This window comes from Lepidochelys kempii, chromosome 10 (genome assembly GCF_965140285.1).
Source record: "Lepidochelys kempii isolate rLepKem1 chromosome 10, rLepKem1.hap1, whole genome shotgun sequence".
Taxonomy (NCBI): domain Eukaryota; kingdom Metazoa; phylum Chordata; order Testudines; family Cheloniidae; genus Lepidochelys; species Lepidochelys kempii.
In genome coordinates this window covers 16793919-16819919 of record NC_136389.1, presented here as the reverse complement: position 1 = coordinate 16819919, position 26001 = coordinate 16793919, and the positions used below count along the sequence as shown (strand labels likewise).

Here is a 26001-nt window from a genome sequence, read left to right as displayed (position 1 = left end):
CGCTCACCCGTGCGCCGCACGACCCACCCAGACAAGAACGGATCGCGGGCCACAGCGCACAACCCTGGCCTGCACCCCGCAGGGGGCGCTCCACAAGAGAAGGCGGGGCCCCATGAAGAGCCGTGGGAATTACTGGAGGGAGTGGGCGGGGCTTTGCGCCCCCACGCAGGCGCACGCCGCACATCATTCGGACGCAGTGGCCGAGCCGTGAAAGAGGGCTGTCTAGGTTGTCCAATCCCGAACAGGGAGCAGTAGAGGCTGGTCGCCTACAGCTAGAAGGTCAAGGCGACGCGGTGTATGCTGGGAAGGCAGAGTCTTCCTCCGGTGTCGCCATCTTGTTTCTCTGAGGGGGCACCGGAGGCAGCGGCACGGAGAGGATGAAGGGGATCCCGACTATCGCTCGTTCCCTCTCGGTGAGTGCGGCGGGATGCGGTTCGGGGGGCAGAGCGAGGAGTCCTTGCACCTGGAAGGGGGCTGGGTCCGGGCCAGGCGGGGTTGACCCTGGCCTTGCTGTCGGGTAAGGGGGCTGAGGGCAGCCCCCTTCTCAGGTGCGGCGTGGAGCTGAGACCGAGGGAGGGGCGTGTGGGAGGCTGGGGAGGATGGAGCGGAGCCCGCGGCGGTGTCCGGGGCAGGGAGCGGGGCTGAGTGTCTGAAGGTCACCTCGGCCCTCGCTCGGCGGGTGGGAGTCCTCGCCTGTCCCCGGCCAGAGCAGCTTCCCTGGGGCTCCCGTAGGGACCTGCTACCTGCCCTTCTCCCTCCCAGAAACGAGCTGCCTGTTCCCTGCTGGGGGAGGCCGGGCTGGATAGCCTGGGCCGCCGCTCCGAGTTCCCATGGGAGCCGCGCAGTGAGCAGCTGCGGGAGGAGGAATCCCTCGGGAGGCAGCTGGACGGGATCTCCTTCCTTCCCCCGCAAGGGTTATTCCCTGTAGGGCCCTTAAACCTGCAGCCTCAGCTTGTTAGTTAGTGCCTTAGCCTGCCCGTTGGTTGTCGGACTTGACTTGTGTCGGCACGTAGTGGAAAAATTCTAACCGTTATTGAGGGCCTACTGGGAAAGGTGCCTTGTCTGTTGCAGATAGTGGCACAGGTAGGCTAATAAATATCTTGGGAGCCCTAGTATTTTTCTGTATAAATTGTAGACATGTCTGTACTACTGAGTCGAACTAGGAAAGAGTCTGGAGATGAAGTAATTATCACCTTTGTGGTGATAAAACCTATATTGAGATACAAGTAGCTTCAAAATATATTAACCAGCCCTGTTGCTAAGTGAAAAGCATGTAATAGTGTAACTAGAAAGACATGGTAACTTAAGTTAATGGCCTAAAAATTCTATCAGATCCTCAACATGTCTGGTTGGTTTGGGGGGTTTTTTGGTCACTTAATTTTTACTCGTTACTCTCAGGTTTTGGGGAGAAAGTGAGTCTTTATATGAAAAATAAACTTAACATTTGAGGAAGAAGGTAATAATGTTTCACACTTGAAGTTCAATTATACTTCTTGGTTTTGGGGTTTATAGGCTGTGTGGGATGCTCTTATGCCATTGTCCATCTCTTCAGTTTGGAGGCCTTCCATTTCTGACTTTTGACTACTGCTGTGGTTTCGTTGTAGTCCTGAGTCTAAACTAGAGGTTCTCAAGCAGTGGGACGCGCTCCCTGGGGTGGGGGTGGGAGTGGGAGAGCACCACAAGACTATCAAGGGTGCAAGGGCCTACGAAGTGTGCTGAAGGACCAGGGTTCAGGAGGGGGCTCTGTCCATAGCTTCTTGCTCTTCTCCCTGTACAACAACAGATATCTTTCTCTGCTGGACAGACCACCAGGCCCCCCCCCAGGACAACTGACTGCCTGCTGGACAGAGCCCTGTCTGCTTTCGCTATCAGACAGAGCCTGTGCTATGGAAGTCGTGGGGGCTGACAGGGCCACTGCAGGGAGCAGAAGACTTCCTTGACTGCCATGTGGTGATTAGCCCCTTGGATATACAGGGGGTGGGGTGAGGGTGTTATATATAGGAAATGAATTTCCGAAGGGGAGCTTAGCTAAAAAAAGTTTGAGAACCTTTCTTTCAAAGAAAGTCCATGTCATCTATGCAGTTATTAGTGAAGTTGGGTCAATTTGCTGGTAGGTGGCGCTCTAAGGGTAGGGCCACTTGTACCAAGGAGTTAAGAGTATCACTTCCACATGTTATGTTATATTTTAGTTAAATTCCATGTGATTAATTGCTTGGTGAGTTGCAGTAGTGACCACAGAGTATGCTATATAATTTTCATGTAACTAAATATTTAATACAACAGTGTAATATGGCATTTGTGATAATAATCAAGGTCCCAAGTAGTCTGCGACTGCAGAATTAATTTTATCATTCTTAAATTTGTAGTTCTTCACCTGTGTGATTTTTTGAATGGGCTCCAACAGGAATGTGAAACTGCTCAGATTAAACCCTCGGGGTAAAAGATATGGTAACCATTCTGCCATACACTGGTTAATATATTTCAAAACTGTATGTTCTGAATTATTGCTTAATGTGTTCCATTAGATACTGCAGTGATATATAATTTGAGAGTAGAAATACGTTCCTATTTAATCTTGCTTGATGTTATTTTCTGTTTTAGAAGAGGTTTTATTCTCTCAGCGTTGCTCCCAAAGTTGAAGCCTCAGCAGCTGCAGAGCGAGGAAAGTTACATCTACAGCCACAGGATCTCGAGGTCAGTGCAAATGAATATTTTTAAACTTTTTTTTGTGTTGGACTGAATCAGATCACAAAGGAACAGTGTGGTGACCGTACCTTTAATGAACTGCTAAACTGTAATAGGTCTTTATTTTCTTTATTATACAGATCACAAAATTACCAAATGGCTTAGTGATTGCCTCTCTGGAAAACTATTCCCCTGCTTCAAGGATTGGTGTGTTCATTAAAGCAGGTAGCAGATATGAAACTACCAACAATTTGGGAACTTCCCATTTGCTCCGTCTTGCGTCAAACTTGGTAGGTATCTTTCCTCTATTTAATTCTTTGAAGATAGGTAAAATGGTGAAATGCTTGAGATCTTTTAGAGAAACCCACGTAATTAAAATTAATCTAGAGGTACTGGATTGCTTAACTGAATGATGATGATGTATCATTCTACCTCTGGTTTCTTGGTTCATATAGAACACAGGTGGCTAGTGAAAAAACTGTTACCATACGATGACTTTAGTTGTCTGGGAGAAATGAGTTGATGACACGTTACTTTCTAGTAGTCAGAAATGTGTCTCAAACATCAACAACCGTTGATGCATTAATTCAGTGTTGCTCTGTAAGAAATTGAGCGATTGCACCAATCTTTTAATGAGGCTATACACAGAATGCAGTAAAAGATAAATTGAATGTTTAATATGTATTTACTATTTAATTGATGTCCAAATAAAGTTTTTCTTACTGATAAGAACATCTGAAGCTCCAGTGTGCCTTATGAGGTCTTATTGAGTTCAGTTTCACTCCCTGGTGATCTGATTTAATATATGGGCATATCTGTGGTTGTAGATGAAATCATCTTTTTCGAGTACTGACCTCCTTATTAATTATGGTTGTAGACCTAATACTGCCCATGCTGTTTTAGCTATCTTCCACTGCTTAAGTGTGTTCGATAAAATTAATGTTGTTGTTTTTTTTAACAGCATGTTAATTTTAGTTGTTTGGCTAAAAATTCAAGATTATGAAAATGTGTTAGTACACACAAGAAAACGAAAAAAATATTTCTTGGTAAACAGACTGGAAATATCTTTTAATGTTGTGCCTAGAATTATATTTAATAACCTGATGCAAATAAAATTGTTCTTGGAATACCTAAAAGTGTAAAAACTGCTTCTGTGTTTTTATAGACTACTAAGGGAGCCTCTTCCTTCAAGATTACTCGTGGCATTGAAGCTGTTGGAGGTAACCTAAGGTTTGTAACTATTATTTAAAGATAATCTGAATTGCTGAGAAAATAATGGAAACTGTAGGTAGTATGGCTAAAATTTCCATGTGCAAAATGACCCAAAGTGCCAAAAAAAAAAAAAAAAAAAGAATAAATACATAAACATGCCCAATGAACATTAACTACATGGACCGATCTGCCTTATGTGATTATATGTAAACTTTGAAGTATGAATCTTCTTTTAATGCTTCAAAAAAGCATGCTTTTTTCATGCTTCAAAAATGATCGGTAATAGACAAAAAATAACTTGTTCTCTATTCCTTTATCCTAATCAATTATTCATAGTTTTATAAATGAAAAATTTGCAAAAGAATACAAGTGTACATGATTTTTAGCAGTTTTTGTAATTAGATGGTGGGGAGTTCAAAGTACAAAAACTAACACTTAGAAATGCAAAAGACATTGCTGATTTTTTTTAATGCATTCTTGTATATATTCTATTACAATGTATCTTAAAGTTGCCCAGTGGATATTAAGTTGAAGGTACAACCTTTGACCCCAAAGGGATATGGTTATACTTTATTTAAGAACTTTAATAAAGTATGTATTTAAGGAGGCTTGGTTTTTATTGAATATGAACAGAAAGACAAAAGTGAAATACACTTCTCTCTTGGCAGGTTTTCTGGGCAATTCTACCTAAATTCTATTGAGTTTGCAATTTAAAAATGTAATGGTAAAATGTCAAATTGTACCTGAATTACAGATGCCTCATAGCTGTTGGCATTTTTCAGAATTTGTGTAGAGATGGGAGATGGTTTTTACATTAGCACTTTTTATCCATTTGAATGTTTAAAAGACTAGTACAATCTTTTTTAAAAATAATGGAGTTTTTGCATTCTGGTCCGGAATTTGGGCAAGGGAATTTACATCAACAAGGAACATATGTTCAACATAACTTTCTGAAATTTCTTCTCGTTTAGTGTAACCTCCACTAGAGAGAACATGATTTATTCTGTTGAATGCCTACGTGACTATGTGTAAGTATCCAGATGTAACAATTGAGTTTAAAGCATATTCTGCAAGAAACCATAGTAGTTAAGCTACAGAATACCATTATTTTAAGGGGAGGAAACAACATCACTTCTAACACATGCCCTTATTGTTTACTTTATCAAAGTATTAATGTACTGTACTTAATTACATACAGTTTTGCAGTGTTCAGATGTGTGCTTTGTAGCATGAAATTGGACTCTTACTATTGTACAGAATGGTCTATCAATACAGTATATCTTGGATATGTTTGGATATGTGCTACTTTATATTCACTTCTATTTAAAGAACTCTTTAACTAGATTCCTTCATAACTTTTTGTCTTTTTGTTTCAGTGATACAGTAATGGAGTACCTAATTAATGTCACTACAGCTCCAGAATTCAGACCTTGGGAAGTAACAGAGCTTCAGGCACAATTAAAAGTTGATAAAGCAGTTGTCTTTCAAAATCCACAAGTTAGTAAGTATGCTTTAAATGACCAGCTATGACAGTTTCACAAAAATATTTACCCAACACCCCCCACCCCACAAATGTAAAGAAGATTCTTCACTTAACTTTGAGCAATTTGACCCCTCCAGTTAATTTTTCACTTGCCCTTCTGGAGAAAGTCATAGTTGTCTGTCTGTTTCTCCATGAAATCAGAAATGAATAGGGAGGGAGAGCATGGTAAGCCCATCTTATAAAAAAAGCCGTTTGCATTATAAAAACTTTCTTAATAGAAAGCTATTTAGGATTGAATGGATAAATGGCTTCTTGAAGTTCTATGGAATTTTACTACCTATGCTATCTAAAACAAACATTTTTATTAAATTAATCTAAATTACAATCTAGTCTTACATCAGTATATTAGTAATAACCCAACAAAGAGGTGAGATTGTTTCAGGATATCTGCATAACTTAGGGCTCAAGTCTCAAGATCTCTATCATCTAAGTAATACTAGTATTCCTGTATGACACTCATTGTTTTGAATCATTTAATCATATTGAAGTCTCCAAACTGTCATGCCCTGTTGAATCCTATTTCTTTCTCTGGGAAACTGGTAGCTTATTTTGAAGCGCAGGCACTTTTCCTAAAACTCTGACACATTGAACAGGTGATGTTCAAATAAGTATTTTTAATGATAAAATTGAATCATGTTGGTTTCTTTAAGCTTATCCGAAAATAGGTGGTTTGTCTGCAAGCCATACTTAGGATATTTTGATGAAACTCTTTTGTGACCAAGATATCGAACTATTAAAAGCTGCATATTTTTATACAATAGTATTCATAAGGGGTACTTAAGATAATTTATAAAAACATAGATATGTTGTATATTTGCACAATAAACAATTATTACTTTTGATGAAACATTACAGCTTCTTCTGTAAAAGTACTAAACTGCCTAAACACTCCCATTTTTAAAAGGGTTTGTAAGCATGATCTACCATGTCAGGTCTTAAAGAAAAAAGAAGTAATATGGATGTAACACCAAACCCACAAAAGCAAGAAAATATAACGTTAAGTATGCGCTGTTCTTAAACCCATCCTGTTTGTATGTAGCTATTGGAGGAAGGGTTTCAGATCTATATGTTGCTTACTATTATATGTTGTATTATTGTGTATGTAATACTTAGGCAAAAGACCATTGAGTGTTGAACGTCAGCTTTATCATTAAGTCAACATTCAGAACAATAAAGCTCTGAAAGGGTTCAGAGGGGTGTGATAAAGAAAAAACTGGGATTGTTCGCTTTAGAAAGGAGATGTATGAGGGGGAACATAAAGTACACAAATTATTAGTATTATAAAAGGTAAACAGGAAGTGTCTGTTCTCCCTGACTCAGGACATGAGAACAAGGGCCACTCAATGAAATCAAGTGACAGGATATCCAAAAGTGGTAGAGGGAAATACTTTTTTACACAATGCGTAATGACTTCAGTTTAATTGCCACACAGTGCTGTTCTGGTGAAGAACTGAGATTCAAAGAGGGATTGGACTTCGCTATGGATAATAAGAATATCCAGATTTGTTAAAATTTAATGCTAATTTTTTTTTAAAGCAATGCTTTAGGGTTTAAGACAATTTCTAATTTTTAGGGATAAAGATGAGACCTCCTGGATTATTCGACCTCTGCCTAATACAGGATTTCTTGTGATTTCCCCTGAAGCATCTGATGCTGAATGGATACTGGATGAGACAGACCACAATGCTGATCCATTTTCGCAGTTCCTATGTTCATCCCATCTCTACTCTTCAGTGAAAGTAGCTATTAAACTACATTTTTGTAAGAGTGTTTCTTCTGTTCATTTTTTTTTAGGTGTTCTTGAAAACTTGCATGCTGCAGCTTATCGGAATGCTCTTGCTAACTCCTTGTACTGTCCAGATTATGCGATTGGGAAAATTACACCAGAGCAGGTAAGAATATATATCTTACATATTGTAGCCACAGTATAAAGAGACAGATGTGAATCTGCAACTCTAGTTTCTTTTATAAAACTATTCTCTCGTGACACTTAAAGCTGCATTTTTGGCTTATTCAATTCTCCCAAAATAATACTCCTTATATAGATGCGTCCTCATCTCAAATGTTAGTCTGATGCTGAAGTAAAGTCAGCCTTTTTCTGACTGTAAATTGTTATTGGGTATAAAATTTTCATGTGGCTCTTATCAACTGTGATTCCAAAGCCTTTGAAAAGGCTACATTGTATTGTGTCTGGCTTTCTATTATTTATCAATAGGACCTGCACTGAAGTGCAGATATCCATGTACAAAGAGCTAGTGACTTCCACATAGGACAGTAGTACGCTTCTGCCACTACGGGGAGAGTGCATAAAACAGTCTCTCCTGTACACAACTGCTGTTGGAAGCCTCAAGACTTGCTGCAGTCAGAATTACAATATTTGAACAATGGATACACCTACTTACAGAACTGCAGTGAAAATTAACAGTAGTTTAAGAGCTAAAACTGCAGTTCTCTCGAGGCCACTCAGAATAAATAAACTCAATAAAAAATCAGGTGGGTCTGGCTCTTTCCAGCTTACAATTTGTGTGCGTAACAGTTTGGAGTTTTAAGTTTATGCATTTAGGGAAGTATGTTTGTAATTTCTCCTTGCAGAGATTGATGGACAGAATTTCCCATTAAGATTAGAGCATGCTTTTTTAAAAAGGAAATTATCTGCATCCCTAAACTCTGTGCAACTGGCAACTGTTGTCACTTTTGCAGTGACAACAAGTGCTACTGCAAGATCAAACTTCATTCACGGCTTGAGGTTTTTCTTCCATGGTTTTTATAAAAATTGAACCAGTTCTGTAGATGACCTGATTCCTGGTAAACTTTGGAAATATTTAAAGAGCACTCCTTTGAGTCAAAGCAATTGTAGATACCATCGTTTTTTAAACTTCCTTATTAACCTAAGACATTGGGCGTCCAATTCTATTTGTAACAGCTTTTTCATGCTAGTGACACCACCACCTTTGCTCTGTGAAAGAGTCTTTAAAGCAGTGGTCACCAACCGATAGACTGCGATCGACCGAGTCTCTGCCAGTCAGTCACAGTCTCCAGCCGCTAAAAGTTGAGTGGCTCAGTGGGGCTAAGGCAGGCTCCCTGCCTGCCCTGGCCCCACTCCACTCCCGGAAGCAGCCACCATGTCCCTGCATGGGGGAAGGGGTCTCCACACACTGCTCCTGCCTGTAGGCACCACCCCCACAGCTCCCATGAGCCGAGAATGGGGAATTGCGGCCAATGGGAGCTGCAGGGAGGGGCCGCAGGGACATGCTGGCAGCTTCTGGGAGCAGCGTGGTGCTGTGGCAGGCAGGGAGCATGCCTTAGCCCTGCTGCTCTAGGAAAGTGCCACCCAGCTGGAGCCTGCACCCCGAACCCCCAGCCCTGAGCCCCCTTCTGCACCCAAACTTCCAGAGCCTGCACCCCCCCCCCCGCCCAATCCCAGAGCTCCTTCCTGCACCCAAACTCCCTCCCAGAGCTTGCACCCCAACCCTCTGCCCCAGGCTCAGACTGGAGCCCCCTCCCACACTCCAAAACCCTTGGCCCTAGCACAGAGCCTGCAACCCCTGCCCCAGCTTGGTGAAAGTGAATGCAGGTGGGGGAGAACGAGCAATGGAGGGAGGGGGGATGGAGTGAGCAGGTCTGGGCCTCAGGGAAGGGGTGGGGTAGATCCTGGGTTGCACTTAAATTCAAAAAGTGATCTTCTGCTTAAAGTTGGAGACCACTGCTGTAAAGGGTTCTTCAGTATTACCAAAATAGACACCTAGAAGGATCTTTGCCACTAGAAAAACTTCAAATGAGTAACCTGACACATGGTTGTTGCCTTTTTTTTATTATTATTTGTGGAAATATCCTAACACGCACAACATTATTGTTGCAGCTGCACCAGTTTGTACAGAACAACTTCACAAGTGCAAGAATGGCTCTGGTGGGACTAGGTATGTCTTGTGTGTCATACTGTGCACTAAAAGAAAACTATACAAGTAATCAAACTTCATCTCTACAAGTAGCACTCTTAAAGTACATCTAAATTACTTATTGTTAGCCATCTCTAGTTAATTTTCTAATACTGTTAATTTACATGTGATTCTTTTTAATACAAATATATTGCAGGTGTAAGCCATTCTGAACTAAAACAAGTTGGACAGCAATTTCTAAATATCAGGAGCGGGGCTGGTTCTTCTGGTGTTAAGGCCCAATATCGTGGAGGTAAACACAGTCTGTGTATGTTTTGGGGTGGGGTTTTTTTTGGTAACTACAAGGTTTGTGCTGGTCTTCTCTATTAAGACTTAAGTATGACCTCAAGAGCCCAGTTGAGATTGATTCCCCCATTGTACTGTGTACTTTACAAACACAGGAATAGAGACAGTTTTCAATGTAAATAGACAAAGGGCAAGACAAAGATGGCGAACAGTCTGTGGCAAAACTGGGAACTGAATCCAAATCTTCTAACCTCCAGTCCAGTGCCTTAACCACAGGGCCATCCTTCCACTATATTCCATAAAGTGAAAACACACAACCTAGTGGCACCATACCAGAATTTGTGTACTTGAAACAGTAAAGTGTCCCAGGGGTGTGGAAGGTAACAAAGGGATACCTGGGAGTATTGAAAAGCTCACTTTCCAGGAAGGCCACTAAATATTTCATAACAAACTTTGAGTACCAGTTCTTTTGAGTACTTTTGATGCAGTATCTTGGACTAATATTCAAACAGTTTCATTCTGCATAACAATCTGGTTATTTCTGCAACCAGCTGAAAACAGTCTTAGTCAGAAAATTAGGTGATAACTGGACTACGTTTGGGTTGGCTAAAATGTGGAATAAGTAATCTTTCAGACAGTCAAAATCTAGCTATTGAGTGAGAACTCGTTCCCTTCAGGCAGATATTCAATGGATTTTGTAGCTTTTGCAATAGGGGGTCTAAGGTCTTGTCTATACAGTGATTTAGTGCACAGCAAGCTAGCGCATAAATCTACTGCACACCAGCCTGCTGTACGCTTAAATAACTGTGTGAACTCTGCAGACATGCACTAATTCCATATGTGCGCTTTGACATACTACAAACTTGTAGTGTGCAGCAGCATGGTCCCCATGGCCAGTTAGTGCCTGGCAGGCTGGTGCACTGTAGATTCATACCCTGGCTTCCCATGCACTAAATCACCATACAGACAAGCCCTTAGACCATATTCAGACCTGGAATACGCAAGTATATCTCCACTGAATTTGGCCCTTTGATTATGGGAAAGTTGTGAAAAAGTAAGGCTTACACCTTTTCTGTTTTTATAAAACAAGGGGATTATTTTTCTTGAACTGTCAATGCTGATGTCCACTGTCAATATTTGGAACAAGATCCTGTGGACTTAATATTACAACTAAACTTCATTAATGGCTTTTCTTCTTTACTGACTAGAAACCACTGTTGGAGGTATATGATAAGAACTAATTCACATATTAAGTTTAATACATTATATTTTTAACTATAATTTCTTCTTATTTTCAGGTGAAATCAGGGAACAGAATGGTGAAAGCCTTGTCCATGCTGCCATAGTAGCAGAAGGAGTTGCTACTGGAAGTGCAGAAGCAAATGCGTTCAGTGTCCTTCAGCATATTCTAGGTGCAGGGCCTCTTATTAAAAGGGGAAGCAATATTTCCAGCAAACTGTTCCAAGCTATCGCTAAGACAACTAATCAACCATTTGATGTAAGCTTAAAGGTTTATTGCAACTTTCCTTCCCAACAAAAAACAAATGCAATAGAAAAATATATACCAAACCGTTCTTGTCCTTTGAGAGATTAAAGCCCCATATGCTAGAACCCTTCTTTTAATCATTAGCACACACATTAAAAATATTTCATGGAATGTCTTCTACCCTAATTGGTTTCATTTCAACAGAAGGAACCCATCTTTCTAAATTCTAGCATATTGGATACCACTGGTAGCTATTTTGTTGAAGGAGAAATTGAGTATCCAATCTTCATTATTGGAACAGTAACTGAAAATTTTGTTTCACAGGCTGCAGCATTTAATGTCAATTACTCTGATTCTGGACTCTTTGGGATTTATACTATATCCCAGGCTTCTGCTGCTGGGGAGGTAAGTTGCTGATTAGAATTTGTTGGTTTGATCAGATCTATTGGCTTATTAAATTCTAGTTATTAGTGTAACTATCTAGTAGTTTGAACAAGAGGTTGAAATGTTTCTTTTGACTTGGATTTAAACTAACATTGCATTATTGATACAAGACTTAACTGCTCAAAGCAGGGAATAGGGCTTGTTTTTGGGGAAGTACAAGTACAAAAATAAAGTAGCAGTAGTGAAGGCATTCTTGAGATTGCTGAATATAAGTAGTTAAATGTATCCATTTTGAAGTGGATGCTAATGAACTAGGCTGCTGGCAGAAACCTGGCTGAATTGATCATCTGTGAGAGCTGGGTTTGAATCTAATGGGGGAAGAGAGTGTGATCGCATTTTATTTGGTGTAAGGACTTGGGATCATTTTGGAGGCAGTATGAGATTCAAAGCACAGACTAAACTTTTTTGTTAGCCCCCCTGACTGAATACAGTGTAGAATAGTTATTGGAGGAGGCTGTTAATATATGAGGAGGTTGAGAAGAATGATGATCCAATAAAATGGAATGTGAAACAGGTGAAGCAGCCTTTCAAACTTAGTGTCTTTTGTTTCTGCTCAGTAAAGAGAAGACTCCTTGTGGGTTGGGAATGATCAAGCCATTAGTGCCAAATTTAAAAAACTGCTTAACTTTTGTCCTAGGTCATTAAGGCTGCTTTGAACCAGGTAAAGGCAATTGCTCAGGGCAGTATCACTGATGAAGATGTCACAAGGGCTAAGTAAGTTGATACAAAAAAGTCTAATAAACACTTTAATTCAGTGGTACTCAGACTGGGGCTTTCAAGCTGCAAGTGGCTCTTTATAGCAATTGATATTAAAACACTGATTTAATTATTAACCGATCAGGATGCTTTTTCTGTTATTAACCAATTGTAGTTGATAAAATAATATTTGGTCAATCATTTTTTCTGTGAGAATTCATATATATTGACATACTGTTTAAATATGAATATATAGTACTATAGTAAATGAAACAATGAATTTACACTACTGTAACTTTTAGGTAATGTTGATCACTAGTTTGGCTCTGAGGTCTGAGTGTCACTGCTTTAATTTGTTATAGAAGTGGAGTTTTAACATCAGATGCTCAGCTTCCTGTCAGTAAGCATTTATAAAGAGGCTTCTGTAGGGCAACAGTTTCAACTGCGTAGGTGTACGGTATAACTACCTAGGTTGAGACTCATTCCTCTGTAATTATACCTAGCAAAAGCATGCAGGGATGGGAATGGTATACACTACCTACCCAATTAAAGTATTGCTGTTGCTGTTAAGAAAATGACAGCAAATTCTATGCTAGCAGCAATTCCTATAGAAACTTTTTAAATCAGCAAAAAGTGTTCTTAAAGAATAGCTTATTGTTAACTACTTCATTAGATGTAAATGACAGCTGTCAGCAGAAGCTGTGATTTAATTATAGCACACAAGAGTATACAATTCCAGTTTAAATACTTCTCTAAACTGCTTTATTTAGGAAATTCCCTACAAGATAACACTGAGATGATTCCCCAACCAGCAATATTTAGCATGCACTTACATCTTCAAAACACTAATATTGAGGACCTGCAAATGGTATTTTTAAAATGTTTTGAAAATGTAAAGCATTAAATTGATGGTGGTGCGTTATCCAAGGACATTAAGTATCTAATCTTGAAAGCCCTATGAAGTAAGAAAGTAATATTGCCACGTCTCTGATGGCAAAACTAACAGTTTTGGAAGTTCCTGATTTGCAGGCCTGCAAACACAATAGCTAACTAATAATACAGAGGGGTACAACTGTAATAATTAAGGTGCAGTTAATTTCTGGGATTGTATTGTGATTTTTCTGTTCTAAATTAAAGCAGTAAAATTCAACTACTATCCCAAGTCATAGGGTTTAGCTATATTGCCATTAAAAACCTGCAGCTGAACCTGTGCCAGCTGACTTGGGCTAAGGGTCTGTTTAATTGCTGTGTAGATGTTCGGGCTTGGGCTGCAGCCCAAGTTCTGGGACTTTCCCAACTCACAGGATCATAGTGCCCATGCCTGAATGTCTACAATTAAATAGCCCTTTTGCCTGAGCCCGTGTCAGCTGGCACGAGCCAGCCCCGGGTGTCTAATTGCAGCGTAGGCATACCCATAGAGTTTAAGGCCAGAAGAAACTACCAGATCATCTAATCTGATCTTCTGTATATAATGGCCACTGCTACACATTAAACCTAACAGCCAAAATTAGGCCAAAGTATTACAGCCCACAGGAGATTCAGCTGCAGACAGTGAATAGAAGTGACTGAGTCCTTGCGTATATAAAATCTATTTATTATAAGATTGTATGTAGAACTTAAAGAAAATTGGTGTTACACTTTGCATGATTGCATACAAAACATGATAAACAAATTATCATATCCTCTCTCATCAGCCAGATGTTAAATCTTCTACCTGTTGGTTTATTTATAGCACTGAATAGAAATCTTCTTAATATATATAGATAGATTTCGCTACTTCTTTTCTTCTGCAATGTTTTTCTCCGTATTATCTTCCTTGGAGTATGTTGCTAATTTTTCCTGTAGTTGGGGTGTAGTTTAAAAAAAAATAATTATTATTACTGTTTGATGCAGGTATTAGTGGCCCTAGTTGAATTCAGTCATAACATTAACGCTACTTCTCAATTATAGTGTGTGCCATAGATCATCATTTTGGATTAAACTGTTACTATTTTACTTTTAAAAATAAAAAATAAACACTAACTTTCATAAACTAGATTGTGACTAGCAATGGGAACCTGCTTGAGGCAAATAAATAATAAGGGAACAAAAAGTATTATGCTACAGTTCTTTAAACGAAGCACTAACCTATTATACAGAAAAGTGTTAATTGTTTTTGTTAATTGTTTACACCTTGCAGTAAAACTGTCTATACTTTTCTAGGTGAGACCTGATAATTAGTTTTAAACCTAAAACCAGAAATCTCTAATTTTCAAAAAACTGCCAATGCTAAAACTTGAACATCTATGGCTAGAAAATACTGAAATGATCACATTCTTTAAATTTGTTTGAAAGTTGCCCAACAAGGCTTGAAATATTCACATTCCAGCTAGAAGCTTTAAAAAAAAAAAAATTCCCTCGCTACTGGAGAAAGGGTAGTGTGCTGAGATACCTACCTTAGGCCCTGCTTGAGGGTTCCATCTTTTATTTCTGCCTCTAGTTGGTATCTGACCCTTGAAAATCTTTCCAGAGCTTTCTTACCATTGCAGGGGGTGGGAGGTCCTCTGCCACCTTACCTCTCAGCTTTCTGGAATTTGTCCTTTTGAATAGTTCTGTTACCTCTTCAGCTGATCATATGTTTTAGACTCCCATACTCATAAGAGAAAGCTTCTGTTTCAACACAGCAGAAGACTTTAAATCATTGAGTTGAAGAGCCATAAAAATATCCCAGTATCGCAGGGTGCTTATCCCCAGAATGCTAATGCTTCAGAGGTGGGCATTAAAGCAGAAGTGAAGTTAAGAGCCCGAAGTTGCATAAAACTACACACAACTGGGAGTTCTAATTTAGTCTATAACTACTGAGTAACATTGCAAGATTTACTTACTCAGATATTCTCAACACTTTGTTTGGCAGAAATCATCTGAAAGCCACATACTTGATGTTAGTTGAGACCTCAGACGGGTTACTTGATGAAATCGGTTCCGAGGCATTGGCATCTGGTATATATACATCCCCAACAGCTGTAATTCAAAACATTGACTCCATAGCCACTGCTGATATTGTGAATGTAAGTAAATGTGTCCATATACATTGTTTACAGAATGATTCCATATAAGCTTTGCTATGCACAATTATGACTAGCATACTCTTCTGGGTGTATAGAATATGTATACAGGGACCCTGTAAAAAGTGGTTCTATGATGCTTACAAATCTCTGCTAGCTATGCCTTTTCAGTTGTCTGCTTAGTTTACTGATGGGAATAATCTTTAATATTGTATATGGCAAAGTCAATATAGCTGTGAGAATTTAGCTGAATTCTACCATTACAAGTAAACATAGGAAAAATTCCAGCTATTTACCTAATCATACAAAACTACAGTCAGGAGATGTCCCACTGATGTCAGTAGGGAATCCTCCACCTGAGTAAGGTTATGGAGGATTCAACCCTAGGGTGTGATTGTAAGAAGCAAAATGAATACCTCACAGGATTTTATTGAGACGCTGTGCTAGTGGTAATAACAATTATTATAATCTCGGTTTCTGAACTGAACAAATTCCATCTGGAAATCTAGTGGGGAAAACAAATCTAGAACATCAAAATCTCTTCACAAAGCTGCTATTACTCATTTGAATGACAGTAGTACCTAGAGGCTCCATTGCGCTCAGCACTGTATAAACCTATCGTAAGAGATGGTCTCTACCCCAAAGAGCTTATAATATAAATAGACAAGACAGACAAAAGGTGGGAGGGACATAGAGTTCATAGAGCAGCGAAGTGACTTGCTCAGGTTACACAGGAGGTCACTGGTCAAACTGGGAATAGAACCTAGGTTTCCTGACTCTACCTTCAGTGATTGATACACTCGACCTTTCTGCTGCTTTTCTGACCCAAATAGAAAATATTTTCTACGTTAGGCATATGTATGACCACTTCAGAGAGCTGGGAAAAGTTGCTACTTTTCTACATTCTTCAGGCTGATATCATTAATCTGTCAAACTGAGACAGTTTAGACAGCTTATTAAAAATCATTGCCATAAGAAATATTACATTGCTGATTCCATAAATCAGTTGAAGCTGGGACTCTGAAGCAAGGAGATAAGCTTGTTCAGTGTGCCTAATGGATGTTTCCTTAATGTCCAATTTTTATTTATTTCTTTTCAGGCTGCAAAGAAGTTTGTTGATGGGAAGAAATCAATGGCAGCTAGTGGGAACTTGGGAAATACCCCTTTTGTTGATGAGTTGTAGTAGGAAAAAAAACTGAGGCAGATTCAAACTGGACTCTTCACTGTATGCCAATTACATTATACATAAGTTACAATCAGCCTGTTTAGATTAATATTCTGACATTTGAATTAATAGATAATTGTGGGCTTGCATATATTGAATAAATTGCTAAGTTCATATGCTTCGTTTTTGTTAATATTTATCTACTGAAAGTAAGGTATGTATAAGCATGGAAACATTGAACATTATCAATTAAAAATACTTAAATATAGTGAAACAATTAGTTGGCATTTTGGTGTGTGCCTTGCAAAAACTACCAGAGAATAATAGTAGTCTAACTACATTCTTGATGCAGGTAAAATTTGTAATTGCCACAGTTAATATCCCAGTTATATATCCTTAACACATTCAAGAATACTTGTTGGTAAAATTGCCATTTGCACCATATCTACCTGAAGTAAATTATCAGACTTACCTGTAAAAGCTGAAAGCAATATACTGCAGTTCTAGCACTTGCCTGCTGTACCTTGATCACTGGACTCAACGAAGCAGAATGTTTAATGTTCCCTTCATGGGTAGGATTGATGGAGACTTTAGCAGGTTTTTGCTTAAGATCTGGAAGAGTGGCTTTGGATAGCAGCTCTCATCTGAGAATCCAGATTTTTCAAATATCCTAGGCAGTCAAGGCATGCTATGCTAAATCTTCAGTTTAGCTAATTTCAAAATCAATATTTTGAAAGTGAACCTTTTGCTGATAAAGTGCTTCAGAAAAATCCAGTTTCTGAAGGCTTGAAATTGGATGTGACTGACCATTTAGTTATTCCAAAATACTGGCAAACTCTTCAAGCCAAAATGCATCTGATATAGAGGAAGAGGACGATGTTGACTCGCTGTCATGTGTTTCCATAGTCCAGTATGAAGGAGATCTAATACCATCAGTAGCAAAGTCAGAACTATACCATGCATCAAAATCTTTATGAATTATAATGTCACATCCAATGTCAGCACCTACAGTAAATGTGTGTTTTTTTCTTTTAAATGCATGCCAAGTTTTCGATATTGATGGCAATTCTTTGGTAGAACAACAAAATGATTGTGTAGTTTCATATCTAAGACTTCCGTCAGAGTCTGCATCTTCATAATCATCACTACTTGTCCACGTGTCGTCTTTTGTCTCACTGTCTTTACTTGAAATGCTAAAAATGTACAACAGTTACATAGCTTTAATTACAAGTTCTTTACTTGTGATTAGGGTGTCAAAATTGAAATCAGATTTGTGCAATTTTTTTTGTGTATTCTTCTGCTTGGACTTAAGGTAATGCTACAACATCTGGGTTTTAAACAACAAAAGGGAGTGTCAATTTAAATATCTTTTTTCAGTAAAATAAAAACAAAGCTATCCTTACTCTGTTCATTTAGAATATTAAAGAATTTGACTCGACAACCCTAATTGCAACTAAGTCAGTAAGGGATTAATCTGTTTAATTGTGTGATTAAACAATAATAGAATACCATTTATTTAAATTTTTTGATGCTTTCTACATTTTCAAATATTGATTTCAATTACAACACAGAATACAAAATGTACAGTGCTCACTTTATATTTTTATTACAAATATTTGCAGTTCACCTAATACAAGTACTATAGTGCAATCACTTTATCATGAAAGTTGAACTTACAAATGTAGAATTATGTACAAAATAACTGCATTCAAAAATAAAACAATGTAAAATATTAGAGCCTACAAGTCCACTCAGTCCTACTTCTTGTTCAGCCAGTTACTCAGACAAACAAGTTTGGTTACAATTTTCAGGAGATAATACTACCCACGACTTGTTTACAAGGGAAGTGAGAAAAGATGTTCGAATGGAATGTTTGTAGCCGGCGTCACAAGATATTTATTTACATGCCAGAGGTGATAAAGATATGTCCCTTCAGGCTTCAATCACCATTCCAGAGGACATGCATCCATGCTGATAAGTTCTGCTCGATAACTATCCATAGCAGAGCAGACCGACACATGTTCATTTTCATCATCTGAGTCTGATGCCACCAGCAGAAGGTTGATTTTCTTTTTTGGTGGTTCGAGTTCTGTAGTTTCCGCATTGAAGTGTTGGTCTTTTAAGACTTCTGAAAGCATGCTCCACACCACGTCCCTCTCAGACTTTGGACAACACTTCAGATTCTTAAATGTTGAGTCGAGTGCTGTAGCTATTTTTAGAAATTTCACCTTGGTATATTCTTTGCATTTTGTCAAATCGGCTGTGAAAGTGTTCTTAAAAAGAACATGTGCTGGGTCATCATCAGAGACTACTATAACACTAAATATACAGTAGAATGCGGGTAAAATAGAGCAGGAGACATACAATTCTCCCCTAAGGAGACTTAAGTTACAAATTTAATTCACGCTGCCTTTTTTAAACGAGCATCAGCATGGAAGCATGTCCTCTGGAATGGTGGCTGAAGCATGAAGGGCCATACAAATGTTTAGCATATCTGACACGTAAATACCTTGCAATGCCAGCTACAAAAGTACCATGCGAATACCTGTTCTTGCTTTCTGGTGACATTATAAACAAGAAGCGGGCAGCATTATTTCCCATAAATGTAAACAAACTTGTTTGTCTTAGCGATCGGCTGAACAAGAAGTAGGACTGAATGGACTTGTAGGCTCTAAAGTTTTATGTTGTTTTTAAGTGCAGTTATGTAACAAAGGACAGGGTGGGCCCGTTAGTCAATGAGAAGGGAAAGATAATAACAGAAAATGTGGAAATGGCAGAGGTGTTTAATGACTTCTTTGTTTTTGTTTTCTCTAAGAACGTTGGTGGTGAGTGGACATCTAACCTAGTGAATGCCAGTGAAAATGAGGTAGGATCAGAGTCTAAAATAGGGAAAGAACAAGTCAAAAATTACTTAGACAAGTTAGATGTCTTCAGATCACAAGGGCCTGATGAAATGCATCCTAGAATACTCAAGGAGTTGACTGAGGGGATATCTGAGCTGTCAGGGTTCCTTCCCCACTCTGAACTCTAGGGTACAGATGTGGGGACCTGCATGAAGGACCCCCCCCAAGCTTATTCGTACCAGCTTAGGTTAAGAACTTCCCCCAGGTACAAACTTTGCCTTGTCCTTGAACAGTATGCTGCCACCACCAAGCGTTTCAAATAAAGAACCGGGAAAGAGACCACCTGGAGATGTCTTCCTCCAAAATATCCCCCCAAACCCTGCACACCCCCTTTCCTGGGGAGGCTTGAGAATAATATCCTAACCAATTAGTTAGAAAATCATCAAAGACCCAAACGCCTGGATCTTGGAACAATGGAAAAATCAATCAGGTTCTTAAAAGGATTTTATTAAAAAAAAAAAAAAGGCAAAAATCATCTCCGTAAAATCAGGATGGAAAATACTGTACAGGGTATTCAGATTCAAAACACAGAGGATCCCCCTCTGGGCAAAACCTTAAAGTTACAGAAAAGAGGAATAAACCTCCCTCCTAACACAGGGAAAATTCACACAAAACAAAAGATAAACTAATCCGCCTTGCCTGGCTTACCCCTACTGGTTGCAATACTGGAGACTTCAATTAGGATGGGTTGGAGAAGATGGATTTCTGTCTGGCCTCTCTCAGTCCCAAGAGAGAACAACCATGTAAACAAAGAGCACAAACAAAAGCTTTCCCCCCCCAAGATTTGAAAGTATCTTGTCCCCTTATTAGTCCTTTGGGTCAGGTGCCAGCCAGGTTAGCTGAGCTTCTTAACCCTTTACCGGTAACAGGATGTTGCCTCTGGCCAGGAGGGATTTTATAGTGCTGTATACAGAATGTGGTTACCGTTCCCTTTATATTTTGGACATGAGCCATAAGCAATTATCTTTGGAAAGTCATGGCTTCTGGAATGTCTTCAGTCTTCCTGGAAAAGGGCAAATCTAGTTCCCATCTATAGAAAGGGAATAGGACAACCTGGGGAATTACAGACCAGTCAGCTTAACTTCTGTATCCAGAAAGATAATGGAGCAAATAATTAAGCAATCAATTTGCAAACACCTAGAAGATAATAAGGTGATAAATAACAGCAGGAATTTGTCAAAAACAGCCCTAGTTGCAACGCAAGTTTAAAGAACTAACCTTCCAGACAGTCCCCTTTCTAATTGCCTGAACTTCCTCCTTCATTCTTATCACTCTTGTGCCCTAATCAGGTGCTTTTGATGTTCCCATTCCCAGCTACCTTCTTCACTTAAACTCCCTCATCTTCTTTCCTGTTCCTGAGCTTTAGTCTTCCCTCCCTACTAGAACATCTGTCCCCATGCCTTAGAAAAACTTTTACTGCCTAGTGCCCCGTCTAGCATCGATTACTACTTGTCATAGTGAGGCTTATTTTTAGGAGATGAGAACTTATGACCTTTTTTTTAAAAAAGGCCTCATAATACTTATCTTTGTAGAAACTGAGCATAACACTACACAGCTATGTAAACATTTCTGGAAAGGTCAATTAAGAGGTCATGAGGACTAAACATAGTAAGCCATGGCCTTATTGTTAATATGATTGAATGACTAGTGACCCATTAAACTGTTTATCTGGTTACAGGTCTCTGGTTACCTGTATCTTGGTAAAATCAGGTACATATAATAATCTATGTCCTTAACTATGTAAATAGGCATAGCTGCATTTAAGTCAAGGAAGCTAAACCAGCTTATACAAGATGAGGTGCTCTCCCAATGACAGTTGCCCTTTGAGGATGGGAAAAAGTCTGAAATTGAAATTTGGTGTTTTATCTTAGTACTTTTGAACAATGTCTAGGCAACAAACACTGGAAAACCTGTTGACTTTTCTAGGTAAGTAAGTTTCTGGGTAGCTGTACTACCTTCAAGATATTTCTAAGAGTAGGAGACAATTACATTGGAAAGAGGTACACTTTTAAAAGAACTCTACCTTTTATACTTGATTAGTAATGAAACTAAAACCAGAATGCTACCACGTCATTTCCCTGTCTTGCTCAGTAGACTAATATAACTAAACTATATATTGTGAAGAAACCCATTGAAAATAGCATTTGTTTCTTACTCTGTCTTCACAGGAGGCTTTACTTCAGGAACTAATTCAAGTGCATTTTGCCAGTGCTGAGGTACTTCAACAAAATCTCTGTAAACCCTGATCTGTAGAACTGATCCTATGGGAATATTGTGCAAAAGTTGCCAAAGCTCTCGCAGTGTCCATCCTAAAACGTTAGCGTGTCCAATTTTAATCAAAATATCACCTGCCAGGGGAAAAATTCAAGAGTGTTCAGTATAAAAATCCCAACTCTAGACAGTAACTCCTCACTTAAAGTCGTCCTAGTTAACCTTGTTTCATGGTTACGTTGCCGAGCAATTAAAAAACATGCTCGTTTAAAGTTGCGCAATGCTCCCTTATAACGTTGTTTGGCAGCCACCTGCTTTGTTCACTGCTTGCAGAAAGAGCAGCCCGTTGGAGCTAGCTGGTGGAGGCTTGGAACCAGGGTGGACCAGCAGCCCCCTCATCAGCTCCCTACTCCCCTAAGTTCCCTGTAAGGCAGCTGCCCAGCAGGCTATCAATTGTCGGCCAGTTCAGGTGTCCCTCCCCCTACTGCTGTGTGCTGCTCCTGCTTGCTCCTGCCCCTGCCCTCTGCCTTGGATCTGCTCCCTGGAGCCTCCTGCTTGCTGTGCAGACAGAGGTTGGGGGGGGGGGAAGGGGTGCTAATGTCAGCATGTCCCCTTAACCCCTGCTCCTTTACCCCATCTCCACAGAGCAGGGGGGGGCATATGGCAGGGCTCAGGCCGGAGGGAGCTTTCTGGCAGCGGCTGCTGTCTCAACTTGCTGATCTAATTAAAAAGGCAATGTACTTAGGGTCAGCGTACTTAAAGGGGCAATGTGCATCTCTCTCTGTCACATATACATGGTGTGTGTCTCTGTCTCTCTCTGCCATGCTGTTTCCCCTCCCTCCATTCATGCTGCCTTGTAGAGTGTGAGGCTATGTTAACAACAATGTGTTAACCCTTGAGGGATCAGCCAAGTGCTAATTCATCATTTAGCAGTAAGGCATTCCCTGGGAAATATCCCACCCTTTGATTTCACCACCTCAACCAAGCTTCACAGTCATCATTGCTATGTACAGTATTAAATTGTTTAAAACTTATACGTGTGTACGTATATATATAGTCTTTTGTCTGGCGAAAAAAATTTCCCTGGAACCTAACCCCCCCCATTTACATTAATTCTGATCAGGAAATTGGATTCACTTAACATTGTTTCACTTACTGAGGAGTTACTGTATATCTTTTATTCACAGACCATAATTTAAAATGGTTGCACGAATTTGATACCCCTGATTAAATAGTACCCTTATTCTCCTTTTGTCAAACTGTCCTAAGATATTTTCACTTTAGTTAAAAATGTTAACTATAATCAGGCTAGTAGTCAGATGACTAAAGAACTATTACATTTGTTTCAAGAGGCAGCATATGATGACAATCCTAATTTTATGGAGACATGAATTTATTGTTTTGAAAGTCTTATATCAAGACTTCTAACATGAAGAACAATTATTTGTTAAAAGCTGTCAGCTGTGAAAGCGCATCCAGTGTCCAGAAAGGAGAAATTTTAAGTACAGTAGAACCCTTTTATAGCAAAGTGTCATTTTCCCATTCCTGTGCACAAGCAAATGTTCATTATAATAGGAGAGGGGCTACCTTTATAAAAAAAATAAATAAAAATGCCCATTTCAACAGAGGACCTCTCTTCATGAACTTCAGTTATTGGGGTCCAAGAACCAGGAATAATAATGAAGTAAAATATCAAAAGAAGTTCACAAGGCATAAGGACCAGCAGAACTGGAGGCTGCCAAGTTCAGCCGCAGTAGTGGGATTTCTGACATTTGCTCATCTGCTGCACCCTGGTTCTCTTACTATCCTCAGACATTAGGGTAGTAAGAGGGTGGGGAAGTGACTATGCCGAAACAACCCATTTTTTTCACTAAACCACTAGGCAATCCACCCTCTGCTGCCAAAAGAAGTATGGATAACCTAGTCTAGGGAAAACAGATGACCTAATACATGTCTTTTCCATTGTTAATTTTTATGACAACCTAAGCTGGGCTTTGAGTGAGTCTTTTTTGTTCTTTAATCCTTTCCGATTGCTTTATATTAATTATTTTTATCATGTTTATAGATGCCTGTGTAAGAAAACTGCACATTACAATGCAGCTATGAAATATTAATATGAAACACGAGTAAGCAATTTGTTTTGGTCTTGAATACTTAAAGTAAGATGCATAACACATTGTTCCAATCCCGTTTATATTATATATATAAAAGTGTGTGCAATTTAGATATGCTTTTTTCTTGATCTAATTCAAAAATAGTCACCTCTGTCAGCCAATTTTAATCAAATTAAGACAAGAGGAATTTTAATATAAAACTGGACTGGCTTCATTTATCAGTTGGATATTTCTGTGACATTGAGCCTGACTCTCATATTGCTTGAGCCAGTTCTATGCCTCTGTAATTCCACTGATTTAAGCAATATTACTCCTGATTTACATCAGCATAAATGAGGTCAAAAGCAGGGCAACAAAGTATAAACTCTGGAATGGAACACACCTATGGAATTCTGAAGATTAGGGTTATTTTTTTTTTTTTACCTGGTTTGAGTCTTCCATTCTTAGCTGCAGAGCCTTTCTGAACAAGACTTGTTATCTGGAGATATGGTCCATTCTGAATTACTATAAGACCTAATCCTTGTTCTCCCATCTTAATATTGGTCTTTAATGTAGCACTTAAAGTATGTTCAGAGATTTTTTCCAGTGCCGGAAACTGCCCTTTGGAAAGTGAGAGGGACATTTTACTACTTGAAATTATGATATTGTGATTTTCTTACTCCACCAAAACAAGCCCTAACTCAGCAAAGCAAGTAAGCAGGTACTTAAATTCATTTCATCAGCAAAGCACTTAAGTCCCACATGCTTAAAGTTCAACATACGCTTAAGTGCTTTTCTGAATAGGGATGGGCTGCTGAAGAGGTGCCAGAAAACACGCCTATGTAAAAGTTAGGTTGTGTATTCCATAAATAATCTAAAAAGAAATATTTCTAAAATAGCTTTTTCTCAACACACTCAGAAGCCTGTTTCTAAAAGTTCACACACTGTATTGAGCAAAACAAACAAATATTGCTTACATTGTATATGACTTTAGAATAATTTTTAAATGGCTGTATGCATTCATGGAAGGAAGAGAACGAGGTAGAGAAATGACAGCATAGCGAGGCCACCAACTGTTAGAGCTTTCAAGAAAGCTGTAAATTCATATGAGAAAATTAATTTCCTGTGTCAATATTTTTGGATAAGATTCATATCCAAATTTCCAGCAGATGGGTTTTACACACTGCTGCTTGCATGAAGGAAGGGACTGGTGCTTGGCAAATGTATTTAATTTCTTTATGTGCTATACTCTGAGCATTCACTGTTCATTAAAATGCATAATATAGATAGTACACAATAAAGGACCGCTCGTTCTAACTCGACTCCACCAGCAAATATAATGCAGATCACAAAATGAACCCTCCAACCCTCAGCTTGCCTCTGGACCAAAAGCCTGGAAAATGATGAGATTGCCGCAAAAGCATTTTAAAACAAGCTTTCTTGTGTTAAAACTGATTTATCTGCCGTACCCTGTTTTAAGAAAATGTAAACTTTGGGCTGCTATGGCAGTGTAGCCGAAATACTACTCCTAATTTAAACTTACACAGCACTTTCCCTCCAATGATTTGAAAGCACTTTATAAAGATTACCACCATATTACAGATGGAGGAGGGTAAAGCACAGAAAGATAAAAGGCATAACTTAAAATCCACTGAAGTCAATATTCTTATGTGGTTTGTGATCAGGCCCAAAAGGTATGTCTACGCCTCAGCGGGGAGAGTGCTTCCCAGCCTGGGCAGACAGACTTGCACTAGCTCCGCTCCAGCTAGGACTCTAAAATTAATGTGGATGTTGAAGCACAGACTAGCTGTTCAAATATGAGTCCACCCAGCTCCGAGCTCAGGTGACTAACCTGTGCCGCCACCCATGCCACGATGTCCACACTGCCATTTTAGTGCGCTATTTCAAGCGGAACTAGCTTATGTCTGTCTGCTCATGCAGGGAGACGTACTCCCAGCTAGTGTGAACATACCCTAAGTGATTTGCCCCAAATCACGTAGAAAGTCTGTACTATAATGAGGATTAGAATCCAAGTTCCTGATTTCTGGCCCTGTATTCACTACACTAGATCACCCTGCAGTACATGACAGGAAGAATAAAAGCATAAAATAAGAGAGGGCCTGACCAAAGCCCATTGAAATGAATGGAAAGACCTCCCCATTGACTCCAATGGGCTTTGGATCATGCTCTTGATTCTATCCTCACCTGATATTGGTCCATTTCCATAATCTCCAGCGAAAGTGTCTGGATGACTTTTTTGTTCTGTAAGGAGAGAGAATCGGAAACTTTACAAACCTTATCCTGAAGCACCCCTACATTTCTCATAAAGCTCTTCAGG

The 26001-nt window shown here is 39.3% G+C and overlaps 2 protein-coding genes across 2 annotated transcripts; one reads left to right on the top strand and one right to left on the bottom strand.

Moving 5' to 3' along the window:
- Positions 1-261: 261 nt before the first annotated feature.
- Positions 262-17858, top strand: UQCRC2 (ubiquinol-cytochrome c reductase core protein 2). The gene is made up of 14 exons (XM_073362203.2): positions 262-413; positions 2602-2694; positions 2826-2975; positions 3851-3915; positions 4869-4925; positions 5274-5398; positions 7235-7332; positions 9300-9357; positions 9533-9628; positions 10920-11119; positions 11432-11512; positions 12189-12265; positions 15141-15294; positions 16391-17858. Exons 1-14 carry the CDS (start codon positions 378-380, stop codon positions 16472-16474), a joined length of 1374 nt encoding a protein of 457 aa, XP_073218304.1. The 5' UTR covers positions 262-377; the 3' UTR covers positions 16475-17858.
- Positions 17271-24306, bottom strand: PDZD9 (PDZ domain containing 9). The gene is made up of 3 exons (XM_073361524.1): positions 24108-24306; positions 21515-21707; positions 17271-17649 (listed from the first exon to the last, which is right to left on the bottom strand). Exons 1-3 carry the CDS (start codon positions 24304-24306, stop codon positions 17271-17273), a joined length of 771 nt encoding a protein of 256 aa, XP_073217625.1.
- Between the last annotated feature and the right edge of the window lie 1695 nt (positions 24307-26001).